Source organism: Rhinatrema bivittatum, chromosome 1 (genome assembly GCF_901001135.1).
Source record: "Rhinatrema bivittatum chromosome 1, aRhiBiv1.1, whole genome shotgun sequence".
Classification (NCBI taxonomy): domain Eukaryota; kingdom Metazoa; phylum Chordata; class Amphibia; order Gymnophiona; family Rhinatrematidae; genus Rhinatrema; species Rhinatrema bivittatum.
In genome coordinates this window covers 429,022,374-429,046,893 of record NC_042615.1, presented here as the reverse complement: position 1 = coordinate 429,046,893, position 24,520 = coordinate 429,022,374, and the positions used below count along the sequence as shown (strand labels likewise).

The following is a 24,520-nucleotide window of genomic DNA, read 5'->3' as shown; positions in this document are numbered from 1 at the left end:
GGATACGCCATCCCTTTCCACTCCCCTAGTGGGTCCATCTCGAGAGAGAGGAGCCGGAGATAGGCTGTTTCTGATGTTGTCGCATTCCAAGACATTGGGATCTTCAGCTTCCTTGGCGCCAGGGAAAGACCGGGCTGAGCACCCCGCAAACAGTCACCTGTCACCATCAAAGCACGGCCCCGGAACCGATGTGGTATCAGTGGCTGCCATGCCGCTATCAAAGCGACCCTGTGGGAAAGAGTCATCGTCCTCTATCAGATCCCAGGCATTCCCCACTGATAATGGTGCCAGGCACCAAGCCTCCTCGGGGCTCTGAGGAAGCTCTGGTGACGCCGCCCCCTCCTTTTCAACCTTTCCTCCTCATTTCACCGGACTTTTGGGAGGAGTTGGACCTCAGGGTTTAGATGGTGGTGCTCCGAGCCTTGTGGGGTATTGAACCGCCACTGGCATCTGCCCTCATGCAGGTGCCAGAGCCTGCGCCATCTTTTTTGGCATCCCTGCTAGGAAGGATGCCTAGAAGGACATCCAGATGCTTGATGCAGCTGGTGCCAGGTGGACCATCGGTTCCTCAGCAGCTTCTGATGCCCCCCTCTGGAGTGAGACCCATTATTGGATCCTCCGAGGAAGAAGACTTGCCACAGCTGTTGGCGCCTTCAGGACCACTGGGCCCGCGGCCAGAGTTTCCCGGTCCCATTCCTGGGCCGTCGGGGACTTCGGTGCTTTTAATACCCTTGGCCACATCGATGCCCCTGGTGCCTTCGATGCTCTCAGTGCCTAAATTAAGAGGTCTGGGCAGGGACCATCCTCACCAGCCCCCAGGGGTACCTTAGCGAGGAAGAGGCCCTGTACGACCCCTGGGGGGCGATACCTTCTTCAGAGGACTCCGAATATATTCTTTCAGAGTCTTCTTCTCTGGATGAGAGGCGTAGATTTCCCCTGGAGGATCTTTCCTTTGCAGGCTTTGTCTGGGCCATGGCTGAAGCCATTCCATTCCATCTCCTCATGGAAGAGGACGACCGTCACAAAACGCTGGAGGTCCTCCAGTTTGTAGATGCTCCAAAGGAAATAGTATTGTCCCAGTCCATGATATTTTTAAGGAACTGCTCAGGATCTGGGAACACCCTGTCTGTCTCTCCGGTTAATCGGAAGGTGGATGTCATCTGCCTGGCCCAACAAGCATTGGATTTTGAGAGATGCCATCTCCCACATCAATTGGTTGTGTTGGAGTGTGCTCTTAAAAAGGTCGAGTGCTCTCGCACCTATGCCTCTGCCCCTCCAGGGAGAGAGTGCAGAGCGTTGGATGCCCTGGGTAGGAAGGTGTTTCAGGGCGCTATGCTCATCACCCGTATCACCTCCTACCAACTATATATGACCCAGTATAACCGGTACCTGTGAAAGCAGGACCAGGAGCTGTCAGAGCGCTTGCCTCAACAACAACAAGATGCGTCCTCAGCAGTAGTACAGCAAGGTCTGAAGGCAGGAAAACATGAGGTAAAATCCACCTACAATGTTTTCGAGACAGCAGCGAGAGTGGCTACAGCGGGTATCGGCTCCCGTAGGATGTCCTGGTTCTGTGCCTTGGACCTTTGGCTGGAGATCCAAGAAAAGCTGGCAGATCTACCCTGTATGGGTGAGAATCTCTTTGGGGATAAGGTCAGGGACGTGGTGGCTCAATTGAAGGACCACTATGAGACCCTGCAACATCTGTAGGCTAGTGCTTCCGACCCGCCGTCCTCTGTCAGGAAATCCTCGAGAAAAAGCTTGAGGAAATCATTCTGTCACCAGAGGAAATACTATCCTCCTGCCTTGCAGGCCCCCAGTCCCCCAGTGGGGGTTCTACTCTCTGTATTTCCTGATACCAAAGAGAGCTGGGGGCCTATGCCCTATTATTGACCTGAAAGCCTTGAACAAATTCCTTCAAAGAGAAAGGTTCAAGATGGTTCCTCTGGGCACACTGATCCCGCTGCTGAGAAAAGACTGGCTCTGCTTCCTTGACCTGAAAGATGCCTATGCCCACATTGCAGTCTTCCCAGGTCACAGGAAGTATCTTTCCTTTATGGTGGGAAAGGATCACTTCCAGTATCAAGTGTTGCCATTCGGCCTTATGTCAGTGACCCCCTTCCCCCCACCAGGGTCTTCACCAAGTGCCTGGTGGTGGTAGGAGTACACCTCCGACGACAGAGACTGCATGTGTTCCCCTACTTGGATGACTGGCTGGTTAAAAGAGCCACTCAGCAGGGGGCACTGCACTCCTTACATCTGACCATCCAGGTGTTGCAATCTCTGGGGTTTGTCATCAATTACTCCCAAGTCCCACCTTAGCCCATCACCACACCTTTTCTGCCCCACGATCGAGCCCTTACCCTCTCGTCGCTGGCGAGCTTGGTCCGCAGCCATGAGCAGGTTACTGCTTGTCTGATACTTCGTCTTTTGGGCCACATGGCTGTGTCTGTCTGTTAGCCCCTAAGCCCACCTGTGCATGTGCAGGGCGCAATGGACCTTGCAGTCACAGTGGCAGTAGGCATCCAGTTCCTCTGGGCGTGTGTCCACGTCACGCTGCTTCTCTGATTTTCTCTGTCCTGGTGGGAGGATCTGTCCAACCTGGAGCAGGAGGTCTCTTTTCAGTGTTCCCCGTGTTTACCACCAATGCCCCCCCCCCCCCCCCCCGGATTGGGGGCGCATGTGGACGACCTCCATACGCAAGGTCGATGGATGGCTCAGGAAGCTCTATGTCAGATAAACTTCCTGGAGCTTCGAGTAATTCACTATGCCCTTTATCCAATCTCCACTTTGAAAAACAATATTCCCTTTGGCCAGATTTTAAGACTTCGGTGGCTATGCTCATCTAGATCTAAATTTACTACCCAAGCTAAGCAGATGCTAGTCCGGTTTAGAGAGAGAGGGTACCCCTATTTGATTTTGAAAAAGCTTTCAAACGCGCCTTGTATACCAACCGAGATCTCCTCCTTTTTTTTTTTACCACAGTCCCGCTCTTCTGAAGGTATTATTAATTGTATCCTGCCATTTTCAGTACAGAGCCAACGCTCTTATATCGATTATTCTCCGTTATTAACCCCTGTTATCAATGCATGAGGTATTTGCTCGCCCTATCCGGTTCACTTTTCATTGGGGAGAAAATCTTAGTTCAGAGTGGACTAAAAGATCTCTATCTCCAGTTACCCCTCCTATATCAGTTCTTAAAGGCCACAGTCCCTGTGGTTCCTGTTCTTTTTGTTCACACTCATTATCTTTGTCTACATTTTGTCATCCTTCTTTGAATAAAACACACTCTGCATTTCAATTCGGATTGTACTACATCTGGAGTTGTTTATATCATCATATGTCCTTGCCAAAAGCTCTGTCGGAAAAACAACTCGAAAGATCAAAACTAGGATTATTGAACATCGTTCTAGTCTTGTCAACCAGCGGGAAAATGCCCCTCTAGTCGCCCATTGAGTCGCCTTAGCTCACAGTATCTCGAACTTCAAATTTTGTGTAATCAACGTGTTATCTTCTCCATGTCGGGGGGGGTGGGGGGGTATTTTTCAGACACAGTCCATAGGGAACAAAGATGGATTTACTTTTTAAACAGTTTGGCCCCATTTGGCCTAAACAATGAAATTGAATGGGGTGTATTTACACAATTGTGATTTTCTCCTTTCATTGGCTGGCACCTTTTTGCGCCTTTTTTCAGTGCTAAAGGGCCCTCTGTTTTACCCCTCCAGTGCACTCCCGGTTAACTTGTGTGCAGAAGTTAGTTCAGGTATGTTTAAATTTTTTCTGTTTAAGCAGTTTCCCATTGTGATTTCTGTTTCCAGACCTCTTATTTTTTTTTGCTTGTTGCAGAACTGTTAAACTTTCTGCTGTCCCTCCTGACGCAGCCTCATGGCGAAACACGTGTCCGTGTCGGGAGATTGATTGAAATTTGATATGTTTAATGTAAATCGTGGCGTTGCCGTACCAACTAAAGAATTATCACATCTATTTTGACTCACGTGTGAATCTTTAATATAGTATTTTGCTCTTTTGTCCACAACTTCACATAGAGATGACAGTTTCAATGTATTATCCACTATGACCCCTAGATCTCTTTTCTGGATGGTAACTCCTAATATGAAACCTAACATCATGTAACTAAGCAAGGGTTATTTTTCCCTATATGCATCACCTTGTACTTGCCCATATTAAATTTCATCTGCCATTTGGAAGCCCAATCTTCCAGTCTCACAAGGTCCTCCTGCAATTTATCACAATCAGCTTGTGATTTAACTACCGTATTTTTCAGGGTATAGGCACAGTTTTTTACATTCAGCTCTGATGGTGCGACCTATACAAAAAAAATTGTCACATTTGTTTAAGAATTTTTGGCTCATGGCAGATGACAGGCAAGGCTCTGTCCCCATATTCTAAAAGCATAGACTAGTGAGCACTGCCCAGGATGTATTAGGCGAACTAGGCATGGCGCCATTTGGGAACGCATGGCTGCCATGTTTAAATGTGTAGATGGCGAATGCTTTTAAGAGGATTCCTGACTGTAGTGGAAGCATTGGATTATAAGAATTCTTGTGTTGGGAGAGCAAGGCTGATAAATTTTGATATTATCGGGGGAGCAAAGCAGTGCAGTTAGTATAGCTGTGTTTAAAAAATGGGCCAATGTTTTTTTTAAATGGTTGTAATCGCGCACGTGCGTGTGTGTGTGTAATAGGACAAACTATGCGATCAGTAGATTTTTTTTCTCTTTGTTTGCTAAGATCTCGCTTCTGTTCCTTCTGGAGGCTTTGTTATAGCCAGCAAATATGTGTTTCAAAGGATATGATTTTTCAATAAATCTTGCTTCATTTCTATTGATCCGGCATAAGTCTTCTCTCCACATAATCTTTTTAGTCTTAAAAATTGCGTGTATGGTAGGTTCTTAAGTAATGATTTGTTATGACAACTTTCATAATGCAATAATTTGTTAGTATCAGTCGGTTTTCTGTAGATGTCATACTAAATGACCCATTTTTAAAACTTAGTAAAACATCTAAAAACGGAATGCTGTCATAACTAAAATTAATTGAAAATTTAAGATTTTTGTCTAATTTATTCAACCAGATATGAAATTGACACAGTGTATCAGTGTTGCTTTTTTCCATATTATAAAAATATCATCTATGTAGTGTTTCCAAAGAAGGATGTTAGATTCAAAATTATGTTTGGTTAAAGAGGTTTGAACAAAGTTTGTTCAAACCTAGCGACATACAGATTAGCCACCAATGGGGCTGTTGGTGAACCCATTGCTTCTCCCTTGATCTGCATAAACATTTTTTTGTTAAAAGCAAAAAAGCTGTTTGTCAATGAAATGAGTGCGAAATCAATCAGAAATTGATTAGGTACTCTTGTGTGTGTTCCATACAAGAAGTTGGTGAGAAATAATTTTTAGGGCTGCATCCTGTGGAATATTGGTATATAAGGACTCTATGTCCATTGTTGCCATTATAGTGTCGTCTTTAAAAATTTTTAAATCATTTAAAATAGTGATAAAATGTGAGGAATCTCTAATGAATGACTGGATCTTTTGGATATGTGTTTTTAAGAAAAAGTTTCACTAAAAATGGAGAGCGGTTCGAGCAAGGACCCATTTGTCGAAATGATTGGCCTACCAGGTGAATCTGTGAGTGATTTGTGGATTTTAGGAAGAATATAGATGGTTGGTAATGTATTATTAACTGTTAAAAAAAATCAAATTCTTTGTTGGTCAGATAACCACCTCTGTGAGCTATTGCTAAAAGATCGTCGATTACTGTTTTAATTTCTGTAGTTGGATTTACTTTTAGTTTTTTATAAAGTGTGGTGTCAAGAGTACGCCCGTGCACAGCCTTTTAAAATCTACCCCATTATGTAGAGAGAAGACTTATATTGCCAGATCAATAGAAATGAAGCAAAGATTTATTGAAAAATCATATCCTCTGAAACACATACTTGCTGGCTATAACAAAGCCTCCGGTAGGAACAGAAGCGAGATCTTAGCAAACAGAAAAAAAATCTACTGATTGCATAGTTTGTCCTAATACACATACACACACATATGTCACATCAGATTACAACCATTTAAAAAAAACATTGGCCCATTTTGCAATTGCTACCTTGTTTTAAGAACAAAAATTTAATGATCACCAACAAAAGAGAAAAGAATATCAAAGAATTTGTATCAGTCTGCACTACCACAAAGAACGTTTGGTGATAAAAGACCACCAGGCCATCGACCTTGTGGTGGTTCTGTTTGCTGTGTGACTATGAAAAGTAACTAGTCTAAAGATTCCTGGTCAAGATAAAGAATCTAAATGTAAATCCTTTACCAATTGTAAAAGCAAGGGAGTAATTTACCTTGTACTTTGTCTTGCAATAAAATATATATTGGAAAAACAGTAAGACAGTTCAGCAAGAGAATAATCGAGCAAAAAAAAAAAATATATAAAAAGAGCAGTTGGATGTAAACCCTTAGTTTCACATACCATAGAAATGAATCACAAATTTAATGATTATAGATTTTGTGTACAGCAACAACCTGTTTTGAACAGGAGAGGTGGCAATCTGGACAGACTACTTTTACAATTAGAACAGAAGTACATTTTTTAATTTATGACAATGGAACCAAAAGGTTTGAACTTAGAAATAGATTATTCTGTATTCCTATGAAGGCGTTCACATCCGTGCTGCTATTACGGTATATTTTGTTGAAAGGGTTGAAACCTCTGTTTTTAATACGCACATAACTATTGAGTGAGTTAATTTAATGGATATTCAGGTCTATCCTGTAAAGTGCGGCCGCGTTTACCCTGCTCCTAAGCCGCTTTTTACTCCGTTTCCGGCCGCGTTAGCCCTTCCTGCGATCCCGAATCCCCTTTAACCTACTCCTACCGCATCCTAAATTCCCCGGGCAACCCCTTCCGCCCGCGGCATGTATATTGCATGCAAACGAGTGAATTAGCTATTCCCTAGCATCCCGTAACCCGCGCCCCGACTATCGCTATCTTTCCCTGCCGTTTGTCGCGCGTTTAACCTGCTAACTTACCGCCTACCCTGACCCAGGCGGTAGAGGCATGGGTAAGGGTAGGTGGAAAGTTTTCCCCCAGCCCCCGCTCACCTGCCCCCGCCGCGATCATGGGTGCCGGTCTCCGTGGCAGCCCCAGTCCTCTCCCCTGCTCCCGAAGCCAAAAAAAAAAAAAAAGCGAAAAAAACGTTGCAGCCCCCCTCCGATGTCCGGACTGGGGCTGCCACGGAGACTGCAACGGCAAAGCAAAAAAAACGGCGAAGCAAAAAAAAACCAAAAGCAATTTTGGGTTTTTTTTTTTCAAAAGCGACTTTTCTCTTTTTTTTTTGCTTCGCCGCTGTCAGTGTCCCCCCTCCTCTCGGAGCAGGGCGCGAAAAGCAGCCTTGCTCCGGGAGGAGAGGGAGACACTGACAGCGGCGAAGCAACGGCGAAGCTAAAAAAAAAAACCAAAAGCAATTTTGGTTTTTTTTTTTCAAAAGCGACAATTTTGTGTTTTTTTCCAAAAGCGACTTACTTTTGGGATCTGTCAAGATCCCAAAAGTAAGTCGCTTTTGGACAACTTACTTTTCTGAAGCCATCAGCAGGAACACGATCTACCTCCTCCAGGAAGATGGCTGCCAGCACGGGGGAAAGCGGCCCCTGTGCATTCAATTGGCTGCTCAAGACGTGACGTCACGACGTTTGGCGTCACGGCAGCCAATTGAATGCACAGGGGCCGCTTTCCCCCGTGCTGGCAGCCATCTTCCTGGAGGAGGCGGGGGAGCAACGATGCCGGACGGCTGCAAAAGTAAGGTCGGTCGGGTCCCCTTTTGGTTTTTTTTTCGCTTTTTTTTTGCTTCGCCGCTGTCATCTCTTCTCCCCTCCTCCCGGAGCAGGGCGCGAAAAGCAGCCTTGCTCCGGGAGGAGGGGAGAAGAGATGACAGCGGCGAAGCAAAAACAAAAGCGAAAAAACCAAAAGTGAAAAGTAAGTCGCTTCGCCGCTCCCTCCTCCCGGAGCAAGGCAGCTTTTCGCGCCCTGCTTCGGGAGGAGGGAAGAGTGAAGCGGCGAAGCGACTTACTTTTCACTTTTGGTTTTTTCGCTTTTGTTTTTGCTTCGCCGCTGTCATCTCTTCTCCCCTCCTCCCGGAGCAAGGCTGCTTTTCGCGCCCTGCTTCGGGAGGAGGGGAGGGGAGAATGGCAGTCCCGACGTCCTGGTATCTGTCATTTCAAATGACATTTGAAATGACAGATACCAGCGTGGCGTGAAGCCTTAGGCCCGCGCACCCAGGATACTGTATAGGCGCTCTATCCAGTAAAATGGGTTGCGCGGGTCTAAGGCATTACGGACGCCGTTTACATTTACATAAAATTATTGTTCAGGATCGAGCGGTAGGTGAGCTGCACTGTGCGTGCGGTAACCGCGGGTGCCGTAGGCACTAACGCAGCTCTTCCTACCGCTCGGTACTGGATAGACCCGTATGTTTTTACTTGCATACAGGCATTTTTAATTTTTTCTTTATCTATATAGAACCCGTTGGTTTTTATGATGATTCAGATTGCCATACCACACATCACATATTTTATTTTTACGAGGATTTTATATCATATTATTATCATATTTTATTTTTGTTCTAGTATTTTTAGTCATTTTCTGCGGTTTGGTTTTTCTATTTTTAATATTTTTCCTGCATTTTTGCTTTTTTATTTTTAATAGTTCTCTTTCATTCATCCAATTTTTATTTTTTTCCATTATCAGTGTTTCTCTGACTTACAAGATTCTTGCTGGTTTCTACAGTGCTTTAAATAGCGGATTGTAAGTTTTCTAATTCATTCAACATAGACTGGTTACAAAACTCATCACTACTTAAAAAGAGACTGTTTAAGCTACCCCATACTGAGATAATAGCTTCAGTGCGTTTTGCAGTCACCTATGGGGATTTGTTAGCCTCACCCCCCCTTTGACTGACAAGCTTTTTCATGGACTTTTACAGGGGCTGATGCAATACAGTGTGCAGAGCCCAGCGCACTGTATAATCTGGAGTTGGACGCATATTATACAGATTGTAGAGGTGCTAAATAATCCCCTAGCGCCTCTACAACGCACATCCAATGCTGAGTGAAACTAATAGCGCTCATCACATCAAATGCATGTGAATGAGGCTATTAGCTATTCACTCCCTATGCAAAAAAAAAAAAATGCGTCTAGGACGCACCTGTTTTAATAGCGCTCAGCAATTATCGCCTGCTCTGGGCAGGCGTTAATTCCTGATCGCTACTAAAACTAGTACAGAAAAGCAGAAAAAACTGCTTTTCTGTTCTTCCTCCTATCCTTGGGATATTAAGTGGGAGGAACAACTCTTTTTAAAAAAAACAAAACAAAAAAAAAAACAGTTTAAGAAAAGCACTGGCAGGGGTTTGGAAAATGGATGCTGGTTAATTCAGCGTCCATTCTCCGAACCTGACTACCTTTCACTGACAAGGAAAGTATCAATCAGCAATAAGTGAAGGAGTGAATATATTAATATTAAGTGCCCGACACTTTAATAATAATTTTATACACTCCTTCTGGTGCCGATAGTCAGGTTCGGAGAATGGACGCTGAATCAGCATCCATTTTCCTAACTCCTGCATGTGCGCTGGTTAGGAAAACGGGATGCTGTTAAATTCAGCGTCCATTTTCTTAACCGGCGGACAGCCACCATAGTGGACTTCTTTCTGGCTTGCGCTGTCAATGAGGCGCCAGGGGAGCCCTATCACCCCTAGCGAGCTCTAATTTAAATATTGCATTGTGCCCCAGGAAAGGTTCTTGGGGTTGCGTTATGAAAGCGGGCACTGAATACACAGCGCCCGCTTTCAGCGCATTTTTTTTGCATCGGCCCCACAGTTCTTTAAATAGCCGGCTGGTAGTTATCTCATTTGTTTAACGATCAGAACAGAGACTGTTTACAAACTCTTCACTGAGACAAGGTGAGTAATTTAAAGCATGTTCCATGTGTTTTCTCCCTGCCCTCGTTTCTTAAGTGAGCAAGGAAAGGTTCTTGTATATGTTGTTACTGTGTCACACAGGAATTATTTTGATATGTGTCTTGTCACATTAAGCTCCTTCCCTTTGTAGCTCAAAAAATATTTCATTTTATAGTCTCTATCAAGCATTGCGTTGTTTAGCACTATGTTGCCATGGTTTCATTTTAATAGTTTTTTATTCGCTGACCGCTTCTTTTCAGCATAGTCTTCGGGTTTGTTTTTAAGTTTATTTTTTGGTTTTATTTTGTGGTTGGTTTGTCAAGTTTTTTAATCTGGTTTAATTTGTATTTCCTCTTAACCATTTAATGCTTTCTCCGGTCACATTAGTGTATTCCCTAGCCACACTTTTATTTGTGTGTGATAGTGAGTATTTTAAAGCGCATTCGATGTTTCCTCCCCCCCCCCCCCCCCCTTGTTTTTAAATAAGTGAGCAAGAAAAGGTGCTTCTATATGTTGTCACTGTGGCACATAGAAAATGTTATTTTGATATGTGTCTTGTTGCATTAAGTTCCTTCTCTTTATAATACAGAATAGTTCTTTATTTAAGTCTCTAGGTATCAAGCTTTGCTCTATTTAGCACCATGTTGCTGTGGTTTAATTTTATTAGTTTTTATTTGCTTACCATTCTTAATATTTTTTGGATTTTTGTTTTTTAGTCTAGTTTCTTAATCAGGCTTATTTTTTTTATTTTTAATTTCTTACGTTATTACTTTTTCGTTCCTCTTACCAATTTAATGTATTCTCCTGTCACATTAGTGTATTCCTTTACCACACCCCTATTTGAGAGTGACATATCTTTTACGGTGTTTTATAGTAATTAAAAGAGGTGGCTTAAATATTTTGATTCCACTGAGGTGAGACTGTTCACACTACTCCATACTGTGACAATGTGAGTAATCCAAAGTGGTTTTGTTTATTATTTTCATGCCAATACGCCCTTCTTAGAGGACGCTTTAACAAAACTGTTAGGTTTAAGGCATATCACCGCGACAAATAGGTAGAACATAATTGCTTGTATACACAAGCATATATTTTTTATATAGTTCGCTTCCTCTCTAGTATATATACTATGTATTCACTTAGCTCCACAGTTATCACGTACAGCACTATATTTTGTCCCCACGGTGTTTTAGTTATTTTATTTATTTTTTAATCATCTATTTTTAACACCCCCATGTTTTTGCCACCGTGTATGAAATTAATATAATCAAAATTGCTTATTGCACACTGCATGTATTGTTTATGAACCTTATATTTTCATTATTTTTAATTAATTTTTTTAAAATATATTTTATAATTTTTTAATTACATTATTTTAGATTCATATGTTCTTACAAGACCATAGTACTCATTGTACTGCACCTTGAGTTCAATAAGCTTTTGACTGCACGCAGGTAAAAACAAAATTCTTTTTTCGCCTGATCAACATCAAATATTGTTTATGCTATCTAGTAATTTCATTTCCTTTCACTCAGTAATGTATTAGACTACCACCCTATGTTCAATGTGACCTACACACAAGTATATATGTTGCCATTTTATGTTGTCTTATTTGTCTTGTTTTAATTGTTTTCTAATATTATTTTAGTTTTGTAATGTGATTGAGTTACATTTATTTGTTTGTGTATTTTAGCCCCTGAGGCAGCCCCAGTGCAAGGGGTGAAACTCAGCCAGAGTCGGGCTTATTTTAATATCACGTCTCTATAGAATAAAGATTCTGATTGGACATCAGGCACCTATTCTACTTTGTTTCCCTCACGCAATTATAGATAGCCTTCCTTGCTGTTTTCTTGGACCATCAGTGCATTAGTCATCTACACATCATTCCCCAATGTCTCTGCAGGTAGACGTATCAACACATCAGGCTGCAACTGTCCCTACACAATTCTACATGGGTCACAAGAGTCTGTTTCTGGGATCAGAGGAGGATGATATACTTTTCCGAGGACAAAGTAGGATTGTAGTCTTCACACATGGATGACACCATTGGATGGATCCTGGCACGGAAACCTATGTTAGTTTCTAGAACTTTGACTTGGCCTCATTGAGCATGTGTCCACGTGGGGTCCCCTTCAATCTCTTCTTTTCTACAGAGCCGGCAACTTTGCGGATGACTGAGCCTCGATCATTGGGCCTTTTGGCCTTTGTTGGAAAACCTTCTTTTCCTCGCATTTTTACCTACGCATTTTTTCTCTTGCTGCATCGTACAGTTGTACTGGTTCTCCCTTGGTTCCCTCTCTAGTTCGCTAGATAGAAAACGTACCAGTAACGAAAACCCTTTTGTCTCTATTCCCCTGCGGTGGTGGTGCACTCTATACCCACTGGCTATTGACGCCCGTCTTTCTCTGTTTTGATCTCGTGTCCCTTTTATTTTGTCCTGTCCACCTCCGGCTTAAAACGATGCCCTTTGTGCATGAGGACTATGTCTTATCACAGACCCCCATGAAAGATGTGTCCTCTGCCTGGGAGCATCGCGTGACGTCTGGGGTTGCAGCAGATGCGCCCAGATGACCCCGATGGAATGTCTGATCCAACTCAGTAAGATGGAGTGCCTCTTCAAGTTGGAGAAGACCAGGACATTGCCACCAGTATTGGCAGCATAAGAACATGCCATACTGGGTCAGACCAAGGGTCCATCAAGCGCAGCATCCTGTTTCCAAAAGTGGCCAATCCAGGCCATAAGAACCTGGCAAGTACCCCAAAAACTAAGTTTATTCTATGTTACAGTTGCTAGTAATAGCAGTAGTTATTATCTAAGTCAGCATAATTAATAGCAGGTAATGGACTTCTCCTCCAAGAACTTATCCAATCCTTTTTTAAACATAGCTATACTAACTGCACTAACCACATCCTCTGGCAACAAATTCCAGTGTTTAATTGTGCATTGAGTGAAAAAGAACTTTCTCCGATTAGTTTTAAATGTGCCACATGCCAACTTCATGGAGTGCCCCCTACTCTTTCTATTATCTGAAAGAGTAAAAAACCAATTCACATCTACCCATTCCAGACCTCTCATGATTTTAAACACCTCTATCATATCCCCCCTCAGCCGTCTCTTCTCCAAGCTGAAAAGTCCTAACCTCTTTAGTCTTTCCTCATAGGGGAGCTGTTCCATTCCCCTTATCATTTTGGTAGCCCTTCTCTGTACCTTCTCCATCGCAATTATATCTTTTTTTGAGATGCGGCGACCAGAATTGTACACAGTATTCAAGGTGAGGTCTCACCATGGAGCGATACAGAGGCATTATGACATTTTCTGTTTTATTCACCATTCCCTTTCTAATAATTCCCAACATTCTGTTTGCTTTTTTGACTGCCGCAGCACACTGAACCGACGATTTCAATGTGTTATCCATTATGAAGCCTAGATCTTTCTTGGGTAGTAGCACCTAATATGGAACCTAACATTGTGTAACTATATCAAGTGTTATTTTTCCCTATATGCATCACCTTGTACTTATCCACATTTAAATTTCATCTGCATTAAGGGACCAGGGAAATGCACCGATGGACACCAAGCCATCAACATCGGCATTGCTGTCTGTTCCATCAGTGTCAGCTGCTGATAAGGGCATTGGAGACTGGCCATTGTCGAGCTCCTCTAGGCCAAGGACGTTGGGTTCCTCATCAAACCCCGCACCAGGGAAGTATCAAGAGAAGCCAACCAAGCATTGACACCTGTCGCCATCGATGCATGATGCTGTGCTCGGGGATGTGCCAGCTCATGCTGTGATGCACCAGAAGCGATTCCTGCGATGAGTCGAGCCACTCCTCCCTCGATGCCAGGAGTATGTCATGGACTCCATTGGTCTCGGTGCCAGCCACTGATCCTCCTCTCTTTCCGAAAAGGATCTGATCACACCTCCAACCCAGCCAGTACTGGCATCAGCAATGTTCAAGGAAGAGCTTGAGAGGCGAGGGCATTGCAGAACATTGGCACTGACAACGCCAGCACTGTGGCTGCTGGAGCCACCATTAGAATCTCTACACGCGCTCATTGGCATGTTACTGACCCAGCCAGTGTCTGTTCCTGGGATGGCTTTCTCTGAGGAGGAAATTCATCCAGACTGGCTGAGGCACCTAGGCCTGCAACCTTCCTCCCCCGTCCATTTCCATTGGTGCCTGCACCACTGGAAGAAGACCGAGCGTCCAGGGCCCCATCCCCACTCAGTGACAGTGAGGATGATGACACCTGGGGGGAGGGGGGGGGGGGGGAGACTCAACTGAGGTTTCTGACAATGCCTCTGATGATCTCCCCGCCTGAGGACCTCCCTTTTCAGGTTTTATTAGGTTGATGGCTGAGGCCATCCCTTTTCAATTGTTGACAGAGGATGCCAGGCACAAAATGATTGAAATACTCCCGTTCGTGGGAGATCCTTAAGGAGCTCCTATTGAGGATGAGGGAACATCCCCTCACAGTGGCTCCCTTAAACAAGAAGGCGGACACATTCTACCTCATCTAAAAGGCTTTTGGGTTCGACAGTCGAGAGCTGCCTCACCAATCGGTGATGGTCAAGTCTGCTCTCAAGAGAGCCAAGAGTTTTAGGACCCATTCTTTGGTGCCCCTGGTAAAGTATCACAGAGCGATGGATGCTCTTGGGAGGAAGGTTTTTCAGGGGCCTATGTTCATTGCAAGCATAGCTTCCTACCAGCTCTACATGAGCCAGTACTCGCGGGACATCTGGAAGTAGGTGCAGGAGGTGGCCAAGCAGTTACCTCAGCAGCAGCAACACAAGCTCATCTCAGTAGTGCATAAGGTCTTGGAGTGCGGAAAACACGAGGTCTGTGAGACCTATGATGTTTTTGAAATGGCATCAAGGGTCACTGCAGTGGGAATCGGTGCCCCCAGAATGGCATGGCTGCAGACCTCTGATCTCTGACCAGAGGTACCAGGAAAGACTCACTGATGTACTGTGCAATGGAGAACATCTCTTCAGAAATGCGGTTAAGGATGCGGTGGCCCAGATCAGGGACCACAATGAGACACTTCAACAATTCTCCACTATCACTCTGGACCTGTTATCCTCATCTAGGAGTTTGGCGAGATCGGAGAAGAAAGTCTTTTTTACCATATGATGTACTATACTTCACCCGCTCGCTCCCATCGGCAGCACCAGAAGTCTCACAGCCATCCCAGGCAGCAGAGAACTCCATAGCTCCAGCCGGCGCCTCAGTCAACTCCAGGGACTGGGTTTTGACTGGGTCGAAGGGAGCTTAGGCCAGTTTCCTGTACCAGAGGCGATAGATCTGCTAATCAGGGGGAGGCTATGGTGTTTCACAAACCAGTGGCCCAGTGGATTCTTTTCATCGTTCGTCAAGGGTACCATTTGAATCTATTGGGTGCCCCACTAAATTGCCCTCCAAACCCATTTTGGGGCCCAATAGCACATCAGGAGGTACTGTTAATGGAGCTGACCTCCCTCTTAAAGGCCAGAGCAGTTTAACCCATTCTATCAGGGCAAAGAGGGTGGGGATTTTACTTCAAGTACTTCCTGATTCCAAGGAAAACAGGAGGACTCTGTCCCATCCTAGATCTAAGGGTCTTAAACAGGTTCATCAAGAAAGAGAGAAAAGCTCAAGATGTTTTCCCTGGCCACCTTGAACCCTTTTCTAAAACAAGAGGACTGGCTGTACTCTCTCGATCTGAAGGACGCCTACATGCATATCAAGATCTTCCCCAGTCACTGGAAATATCTCCAGTTCATGATGGGAAAACAGCAATTCCAGTATAGTGTGTTGCCATTTGGGCTCACATCAGCCCCATGTGTCTTTACAAAGTGCCTCACTGTGGTGGTGGCACACCTTCAGAACGTGGGAGGGCATATTTTCCCTTATCTGGATGATTGGCTGGTCAAGAGCACATCTCAGGCAGGGGCAGTCAGGTCCATGTGCTTGACCATCCAGTTGCTGGAGTCTCTAGGATTCATCATAACAACCCAAAGTCCCATCTCAGCCTGTCACCTCAGTTGGACTTCATAGGAGCCCTGCTAGACATGGCTCAGGCCAAGGCGTTTCTGTCTCGAAAAAGGGCTATCAACCTGATGGCCATCACGGCAGAAATTCAGTAGAGCCATCAGGTGTCGGCTTGGCACATGTTGAGGTTGTTGGGCCACATGGCTGCAGTATTTCACATCACTTCCTTGGTATGCTTATACATGTGAAAGGCCCAATAGACCCTGAGGATGCAGTGACATCAGGCCTCGCAAAGCCTCCAGGACTGCATCCAGATCACTTGGCCCCTGTGGGACTCCTTGTCTTGGTGGCAAGTAATTTCAAATCTGGAACGGGGGATCTCTTTTTTCAAAGTCCGCCCACCCAAATTGTCCTAACCACAGATGCATCCACCCTGGAATGGGGAGCTCATGTAGATGGGCTCAGCACTCGGGGTATCTGGTCTGCCCAGGAATGTTGTCTGTGTCAGACAATAGCCAAATACGGTAATTGCTACAATAGCCTTTTTTTGCCAGAGCAATTGTCTGTATATTTGTTTATAATTTCTTAGCAACCACTTCCCAATCATTTTGCAAATTTAGGCCTGAATTTATCAAAATGCACTAAATATCGCATGTGATAGGAAAAGGGGTGTGTTTTATGGTAATAGGCAGTTATCACAATTTGCGCTAATACCTATGCAAAGCACTATCAGCACAAATTGCGATAACTTTTTCACACTTTGCGATAAGTGCCAGAATTTTATTTCCTACATACAACCACTGGGGGAGACCATGTTTAGTAGTTTTAAGCTCCTGGAGAGCCAGCCTGAAAGAGAGAAGCCATAATGCCCTCACACTAGATAGGTATTTATATCTCTATGGGAAGCCCACCTAGTAACTGGAGGTGAGGTTTAGGTATTAGTGTAGGGGTTAGGGGCCACTTTGACATTCAAAGTGAGACATACAAAGAGAGCAGTGCTCTCTTCTGAAGATTTTTGATGACCTTCGGAGTGAGGAAACTCACCCAAAGATGAGATTTGTGCAGTGTTCTCTCAACCTAGCTTGATTTTACCCAGGTAGAGAGTGTCTTTCTCTCTCTTTGACCTTAAACCAGCATGGTGGCATGAAGTTTTTATTTTAAGCAGTAGAGTCGTAAGTGGTATATGTACTCTTTGCAATATGCAATGCTGGATTGCTTTGCATATTGAAAGAAAATAAGCCCCTTTATTTTTGTTTTGATACTGAAATTATGTATAAATCTGGAACAGTGTAATCTACTTTCATACCTACTAGATATTTGTGTATTTTGATTTCAGTGCATTTCCCTACATAAACTTCATATTCTGAGATTTAGGGAGTAGTTTTGTAACAGCTCACACAGAATTTAAATCAATTAAGTGCATACATTTTATCAATTTTCAAAGGGAAATTAATTGCATACTTTTCCCTTGAAAATGTTCTCAGCAAAACTATCCCCACACAATTACACCTGCTAATCTATATGCATATATTTTTTTTGGCCTGGAAAATTTACACCCATACTTTAAAAATGCAGAAGTATGCCTGTAAGTGCAAACCTCTCCCCAATCCTGCTTCTTGGAAAGCTTCACTCAGTGTGGGTGAAATTAGGTGAATTTAGGATTATAGATACATATATTTACCTGCATACTAAATGGACAATTTTATAATGGGCCATTTCTGCAGGTAATTACTTGCAGAATACTTACCTTGTTGGTTTATATATGCTGTTGCATAAACCACCCATTCATAATGTATTTTCAATCCTGATAATTCAAAATCTAAATATTACATAAAAACATTCAGGTTAATAGTTGATATTTGAAATAGTGTTCTAGAACAAGAATGCCTCCTAGCACCTTGAAAGCCTTTTGCAATCTTTCCCCCTAGTGATTTGGCTCTGCTTTCTGGCCACACTCAAGAAAAAGAATGTCTTCTTACATGGGACCCTTGTTCTGGGTGGGGACAACCGCAATTGGCCTACAAACGACAGGTCCTGTAAAATAGGCATGTGTAAGCAATTGCAAATAAAAATCAAATCTGAAGGATTTCAGCCTCTTCATAGTTCAACAAGAATTGTTGATTTTCCTGAGAGCCACTGGGAAAATTCATTGGCTTTTTTATGTCTAATTTTGGGGAAAATCTGAAACTGATCTAAAGGCATGGTGGCTTCCTTGGGTCAGTTTGAGGTTTTACCATACGTAGAGCTTTTTCCTTTCCTTTTTCTTTTTTGGTTTAGATCTGGCAATTTCCTTCTGCTCCTTTAGTTCAGTTTGAATCAGGATTGGGATGTGACACCATGAGCTTTCATTTGCATCTACTCGGGGTTTTCGCTCCTCTTTTGTATCCCCTTCCAACTTGGTGCATGGTCCCCAGCCCAGTGGCAGTCCTGGGCTGGGGAAAATGCACCAAGGCTTCTAGGTATCAACCTTAAATGATGAGCATGGATCACCCCCTGCCCTCCAGGCAGGCGTTAATATCTGAACAATAAATGTGCGTCTGAGATGCACATTTATTTTTTTGAGTGCGGAGTTAATGAGTAATGGCCTCATTCACATGCATTTGCATTAGGGGGTGGATTAGTGCCTATTTAACCCGCTTACACGAGTGCACTGTATTGCATTGGCCCCAAAGAGATTCACTTCACTGCTCTGAAGCTTAGTGCTGCAGCTAAACCATGGATCCAGGCCATCTTTTACTGCTTGTTGCAGAACTAACTACTCAGGTGGATATTTTCTTGCTTTTTAAAGGTGTTCTGATCTCACATTTACATTCAAATCAATCTTTGTTAATTTAGGAGCTTAAAGCTTTGAAAACTGCATGATTTTTAAAGCCTAAGAATAAACAATTCTGTTTTTTTTTCTATTTTTTTCAGTTGGCCCACTGAATGTTGAATTCTCTAAACCTGTGGATCTGGAAGAAACTAAAAAGGAAAATCCTGCAGTAAGGGATGGAGGGCGTCATACTCCTAAGGACTGCCGAGCTCTACAAAAGGTAGCACTTATTATACCATTCAGGCACCGTGACGAGCACCTCAAATACTGGCTGTATTATCTGCACCCAATTCTTCAGCGACAACAGCTCGATTATGGTGTCTATGTCATCAACCAGGTGAGATTTATATTTATAATGAAATACCTGCACCTAAATCTTTTGTAATTCTTTTGCAGTTGAATGTATTCAGAATTGACCTTTGATCTGAACTAACCAGTAAGCATTTCCTGAAACTCTTTGTGTCAGAAAGCATTTCCATGAAAGAAAACTTATCTATGCTGACAATTCATACCCTCAGTGCTGTGCAAGGTTATTCATCGGATTATAATTTTAGTGCCGTTTAAAAAAAATAAATAAAATCTTGCAATACAAGTTTGAACACAGATTTAAAAAGAAATGTTAATTTTTTTCACCTTTTTTGAAAAATGTATTCATGGGGACTGTCCTGGATATTTCAGGTATATTGTTCTGGATTTGCACTAAAGATCTTTCTAATGAAGCAGTAAATTTTATCCTCAGAGGACAAGCAGGATTGTAGTCCTCACACATAGGTGACATCAGATGGAGCCCCGATGCAGAAACCTTATATCAAAGTTTCTAGAACTTTGACTAGGCACACTGAGCATGCCCAGCATGCCCTATATATATGCGTGAACATGCAGGTTCTCACAGGACAAGCAGGATGTTAGTCCTCACAAATGGGTGACATCGAGGATGGAGCCCAACCACGGAAAACTTCTGTCAAAGTTTCAGGAACTTTGACTGGCCCCTACTGGGCATGCCCAGCACGGCACTAACCCTGCAGCCAGCAGGGGTCTCCCTTCAGTCTTCTTTTTTCCGCGTAGCAGTTGCCACGCGGTTAAGGAGCTCTTACCACATTCCTGACAGGAATCTCTTCAACTTTATTCTTGAAGAAATAATTGCCCCTCAGGGGTCTCCCTTCTTCAATTTTTACTCCGCGGTACTTCGGTAAGTTTTTTGCCGTCGTTTTTGTCGACTACCGTCTAATTTGGCCCTCGAGGCCTGTTGGCAGTCGACCGTCCCGCGGCTAAATTTTTGGCCTATGGCCATGGCGTCGGGGTTCCGTCTGTGCCCGGACTGCACACGTACTATGTCCATCACAGACCCCCATAGAGTCTGTGTTTTGTGTTTAGGGAGTGAGCATGATGTCCTGACTTGCACCAAATGTGCCTTAATGACACCAAAAGGTCGCAAAGCTAGAATGGAGAAGATGGGACTCCTTTTCCATGCTCATACTCAGACGCCATCGATTGCATCAACGTCATCGGAACCGGCACCGTCGAAGTCCCATCGTCATCGACAGCCTCCCGGTGACCGTCCGCCATCGACGTGTTCACGGCCATCGACGCTTGTCCCTTCCCCCGAAGATCGAGGGGATCGGAAAGACAAACATCGCCATCGCCATCGACGTCATAAGTCTCGGACCGTCGAGGAATCAAAGTCATCGACCTCCGTGCTGTCCGAGCCTCCGTCGAAGAAGTCTCGACCAGAAGTGGCACCGTCTACTCCTGTCTCGCAGACACCGAGGCAACCCTCACCCCTCCGGGGTTTGGGAGCCGCGATTCCACCGGTGACGGTGGTCCCTCCAGCTCAGCCTCAGCTTCCCTCTCCCGTAGAGCCGGGTTTTGTTACCCCAGGTCTCCGGGTAGAACTGGACCGGCTGGTCCAGGAGGCCATCGATAAGGCGATGCTACGGTTCCAGACTTCTTCGGCACCGACCCCGGCACCGAGAGTGGAACCGGTCATCGACCCGATTCCAGCAGCACTGGCACCACTGCTTGCTCGGATGGAAGCGCTTATGAATGCCCTTCCACCGGCAACACCCGGGTCACCGACAGCCTTCTCATCAGGTGGAGAAACACCGTACCGAATTCCCCCTTCGGGGGTAGTTCCATCGGTGTCTTGTCGTCCCTCGCCACCGATACATTCCTCAGGGGCGATACGCACATCAGCTCCACCGATTCCTTCGATGCCGGCACCGGCACCGATGCCGGCACCAATTCCATCGAGGAAATTCTCGATGCCCCCAGTAATTCCTTCGAATCTCTCGGAGCCTCAACCGGGGCCTTCAGGTATACAGCCCCCTCATGATCCTACAGGTCAGCAGCCTGATCCTTATGACACCTGGGGTGATGATACCTCTACTGACACCGATGATTTGCCTTCACCACCCTCTCCTGCGGAGAGTAGAAAGCGTTCTCCCCCTGAGGACCTCTCTTTCATAAATTTTGTGAAGGACATGTCTGAGTTGGTCCCTTTTCAGCTTCAATCAGAACAAGATGACAGGCACCAGATGATGGAGTTGCTCCAATTCTTGGATGCCCCTAAAGTCATCACCTCTATTCCAATTCATCAGGTTTTTCTGGACCTTCTAAAAAAGAATTGGGAATCTCCTGGTTCTGTTGCTCCAGTGAACAAAAAAGCTGACTCTACTTGTACAGTCAGCACCTGGCTTTCAGAAACCACAATTAGATCATCACTCTGTTGTGGTAGAATCAGCTCAAAAGAAAGCTAAAAGATTAAAGCCACATTCTTCCATACCTCCTACTAAGGAAAATAAATTCCTAGATAGTATAGGTAGGAAAGTATACCAAGGAGCTATGCTAATTTCCAGAATAGCTTCTTATCAATTGTATATGACCCAATACAATAGGGTCATCCTGAAACAGATGCAGGAGTATGCAGATGCCTTACCAGAGCAGTTCCAGCCACAGCTTCAGTCCCTACTAAATAAAGGGTTTGAAGCTGGGAAGCATGAAATAAGAACAGCTTATGACATCTTTGATGCTTCCACTAGACTTTCTGCTACGGCCATCTCTTCCAGACGCTGGGCTTGGCTTAAGTCGTCTGACCTTCGCCCGGAAGTTCAGGACAGGCTCTCTGATTTGCCCTGCCTAGGGGATAATTTATTTGGTGAGCAAATTCAGCAAATTGTTGCAGAACTGAAGGATCATCATGAGACACTTAAACAGCTCTCATCTATTCCTTCTGACTTGCCTTCTAAACAACCATTTAAGAAGGACTCAAAGTCATTCTTCCGTCCACGGAAGTATTATCCCCCACTAGCCAAGTCTAGGCCTGCGAGGCCTTACCATAAAACTCAGCCTCGTCAGTCTCGAAAACAAAAACCCGCAGCAGCTCCACAACCTGGCCCTGCATCGGGTTTTTGACTTTCAATTAGAGAGCAGATGCCAAATCCCTCTTCCAACTATACCAGTAGGAGGTCGGTTAAGCCACTTTCTAGAAAAATGGCAGCATATCACCACAGATCAATGGGTGATAGCGATAATTGCACAGGGTTACCACCTCAACTTCCTGACTCTCCCTTCGGACTCCCCACCCCTGCAGGCGTGGAGACTCACCGATCACTCTATTATTCTAGAGCAGGAGGTTTCCCTTCTCCTCCAGTCAAACGCTATAGAACCCGTTCCTCCCTCACAACAAGGACTAGGGTTCTACTCCAGGTACTTTCTGATCCCAAAAAAGTCAGGAGGACTTCGACCAATCCTGGATTTATGAGTCCTCAACAAGTACCTTCACAAAGAGAAGTTCAAGATGGTAACCCTGGGCTCGCTTCTCCCTCTGCTGCAAAGAGGGGACTGGCTATGCTCTCTAGACCTAAAAGATGCCTATACTCACATTGCGATAGCTCAGTCTCATCGCAAATACCTCCGTTTTTTAGTAGGCCGAAATCACTACCAATACCGAGTGCTCCCTTTCGGCCTGGCATCCGCACCACGAGTTTTCACCAAATGCCTTGTGGTGGTTGCAGCTTTTCTCAGGAAGGAAGGTGTCCACGTCTACCCCTACCTGGACGATTGGTTAATCAGGGCCCCAACCCAGCAAATTGCTTGGTCCTCCCTGACCCTAACAATTCAAACTCTGCTTTCTCTAGGGTTTCTTGTCAATTACGAGAAATCCTACTTAGTCCCATCTCAGACCTTATCCTTCTTTGGGGCAGACTTGGACACCTTACAGGCAAAAGCCTTCCTTCCTCATCCACGGGTTCAAACCCTTGTGTCCCTAGCTCACCAGCTGCAGTCTCAACCTACAGCTACAGCTCGCCACTTCCTCATTCTACTGGGACACATGGCCTCCTCAGTTTATGTGACTCCCATGGCCTGTCTGGCCTTGAGAGTCACACAATGGACTCTGAGATTGCAATGGACCCAAGCTGTTCAGCCTCTGTCCTCCATTGTTCGCATCACCGATGCACTCCGTCTGTCTCTTGCCTGGTGGACAAATCAATTCAACCTCCTACAGGGCTTGCCTTTTCTTCCACCAGACCCTCAGGTAATCCTCACCACCGACGCTTCCAATATCGGTTGGGAAGCCCATGTAAACAATCTACAAACTCAAGGATTCTGGTCACTAGAGGAAGCCAAACACCAGATAAATTTCCTGGAGCTGCGAGCAATTCGCTATGCTTTCAGGACTTTTCAGGATTGCCTATCGAACCACGCAATCTTAATTCAGACGGACAACCAGGTGGCCATGTGGTACATAAACAAGCAGGGAGGCACAGGCTCCTTCCTTCTGTGTCAGGAAGCTGCGCAGATTTGGGCAGAAGCCCTCTCCCACTCCATGTACCTCAGGGCCACCTACCTGCCGGGAGTAGACAATGTATTGGCAGACCAGCTGAGCCGTGTCTTCCAACCACACGAGTGGTCACTCAATCCCTTGGTAGTGAACTCTCTGTTTCACAAATGGGGTTATCCCCACATAGACCTCTTTGCGTCCCCTCAGAACCACAAAGTAGACAATTACTGCTCTCTCATTCGGAGCCAGCACTCTCGGCCGAGGGATGCATTCTCCCTCACGTGGACAACCGGTCTGCTCTATGCATTCCCTCCACTTCCTCTTCTGTCGAAGACTCTCGTGAAGCTGCGTCAGGACAAGGGAACCATGATCCTGATAGCACCGCACTGGCCACGCCAAGTGTGGTTTCCCATACTCCAGGATCTCTCCATCCGCAGGCACATTCCTCTAGGAAAGCACCTGCATCTGATCACTCAAAACGACGGATGCCTCCTCCATCCCAACCTCCAAGCCTTGTCCCTGACGGCATGGATGTTGAAAGGTTAGTCCTTCAGCCTTTTAACCTTTCAGATTCAGTTTCTCGTGTCCTGATCGCTTCACGAAAGCCTTCCACAAGGAAATCTTATTCCTACAAATGGAAAAGGTATACATCATGGTGCACTTCTCAGTCCCTTGATCCCCTTTCCTGTCCAATCTCTAAATTCTTGGACTATCTCTGGCATCTATCAGAATCAGGTCTAAAGACCTCTTCCATTAGAATGCATGTCAGTGCGGTAGCCGCCTTCCATAAAGGTATCGGGGGTGTCCCTATTTCAGTACAACCCCTTGTTACACGTTTTCTTAAAGGATTGCTCCATTTGAAGCCACCTTTACGTCCTCCGGCCCCATCTTGGGACCTTAACCTGGTTCTTGGTCGCCTTATGAAACCACCCTTCGAACCTCTTTACTCCTGTGACTTAAAATATCTCACATGGAAAGT

At 44.9% G+C, this 24,520-nt stretch overlaps 1 protein-coding gene across 3 annotated transcripts in view; it reads left to right on the top strand.

Annotated features, from left to right (window-relative positions):
• Window positions 1-24,520, top strand: part of LOC115092847 (beta-1,4-galactosyltransferase 1-like) — a 224,698-nt gene that overhangs the window by 92,368 nt on the left and 107,810 nt on the right. For all 3 annotated transcript variants that reach the window (XM_029604219.1, XM_029604211.1, XM_029604201.1), the window contains one exon: window positions 18,863-19,098. In XM_029604219.1, coding sequence (XP_029460079.1) covers window positions 18,863-19,098 — 236 coding nt within the window. The remainder of the gene's footprint in view (window positions 1-18,862; window positions 19,099-24,520) is intronic.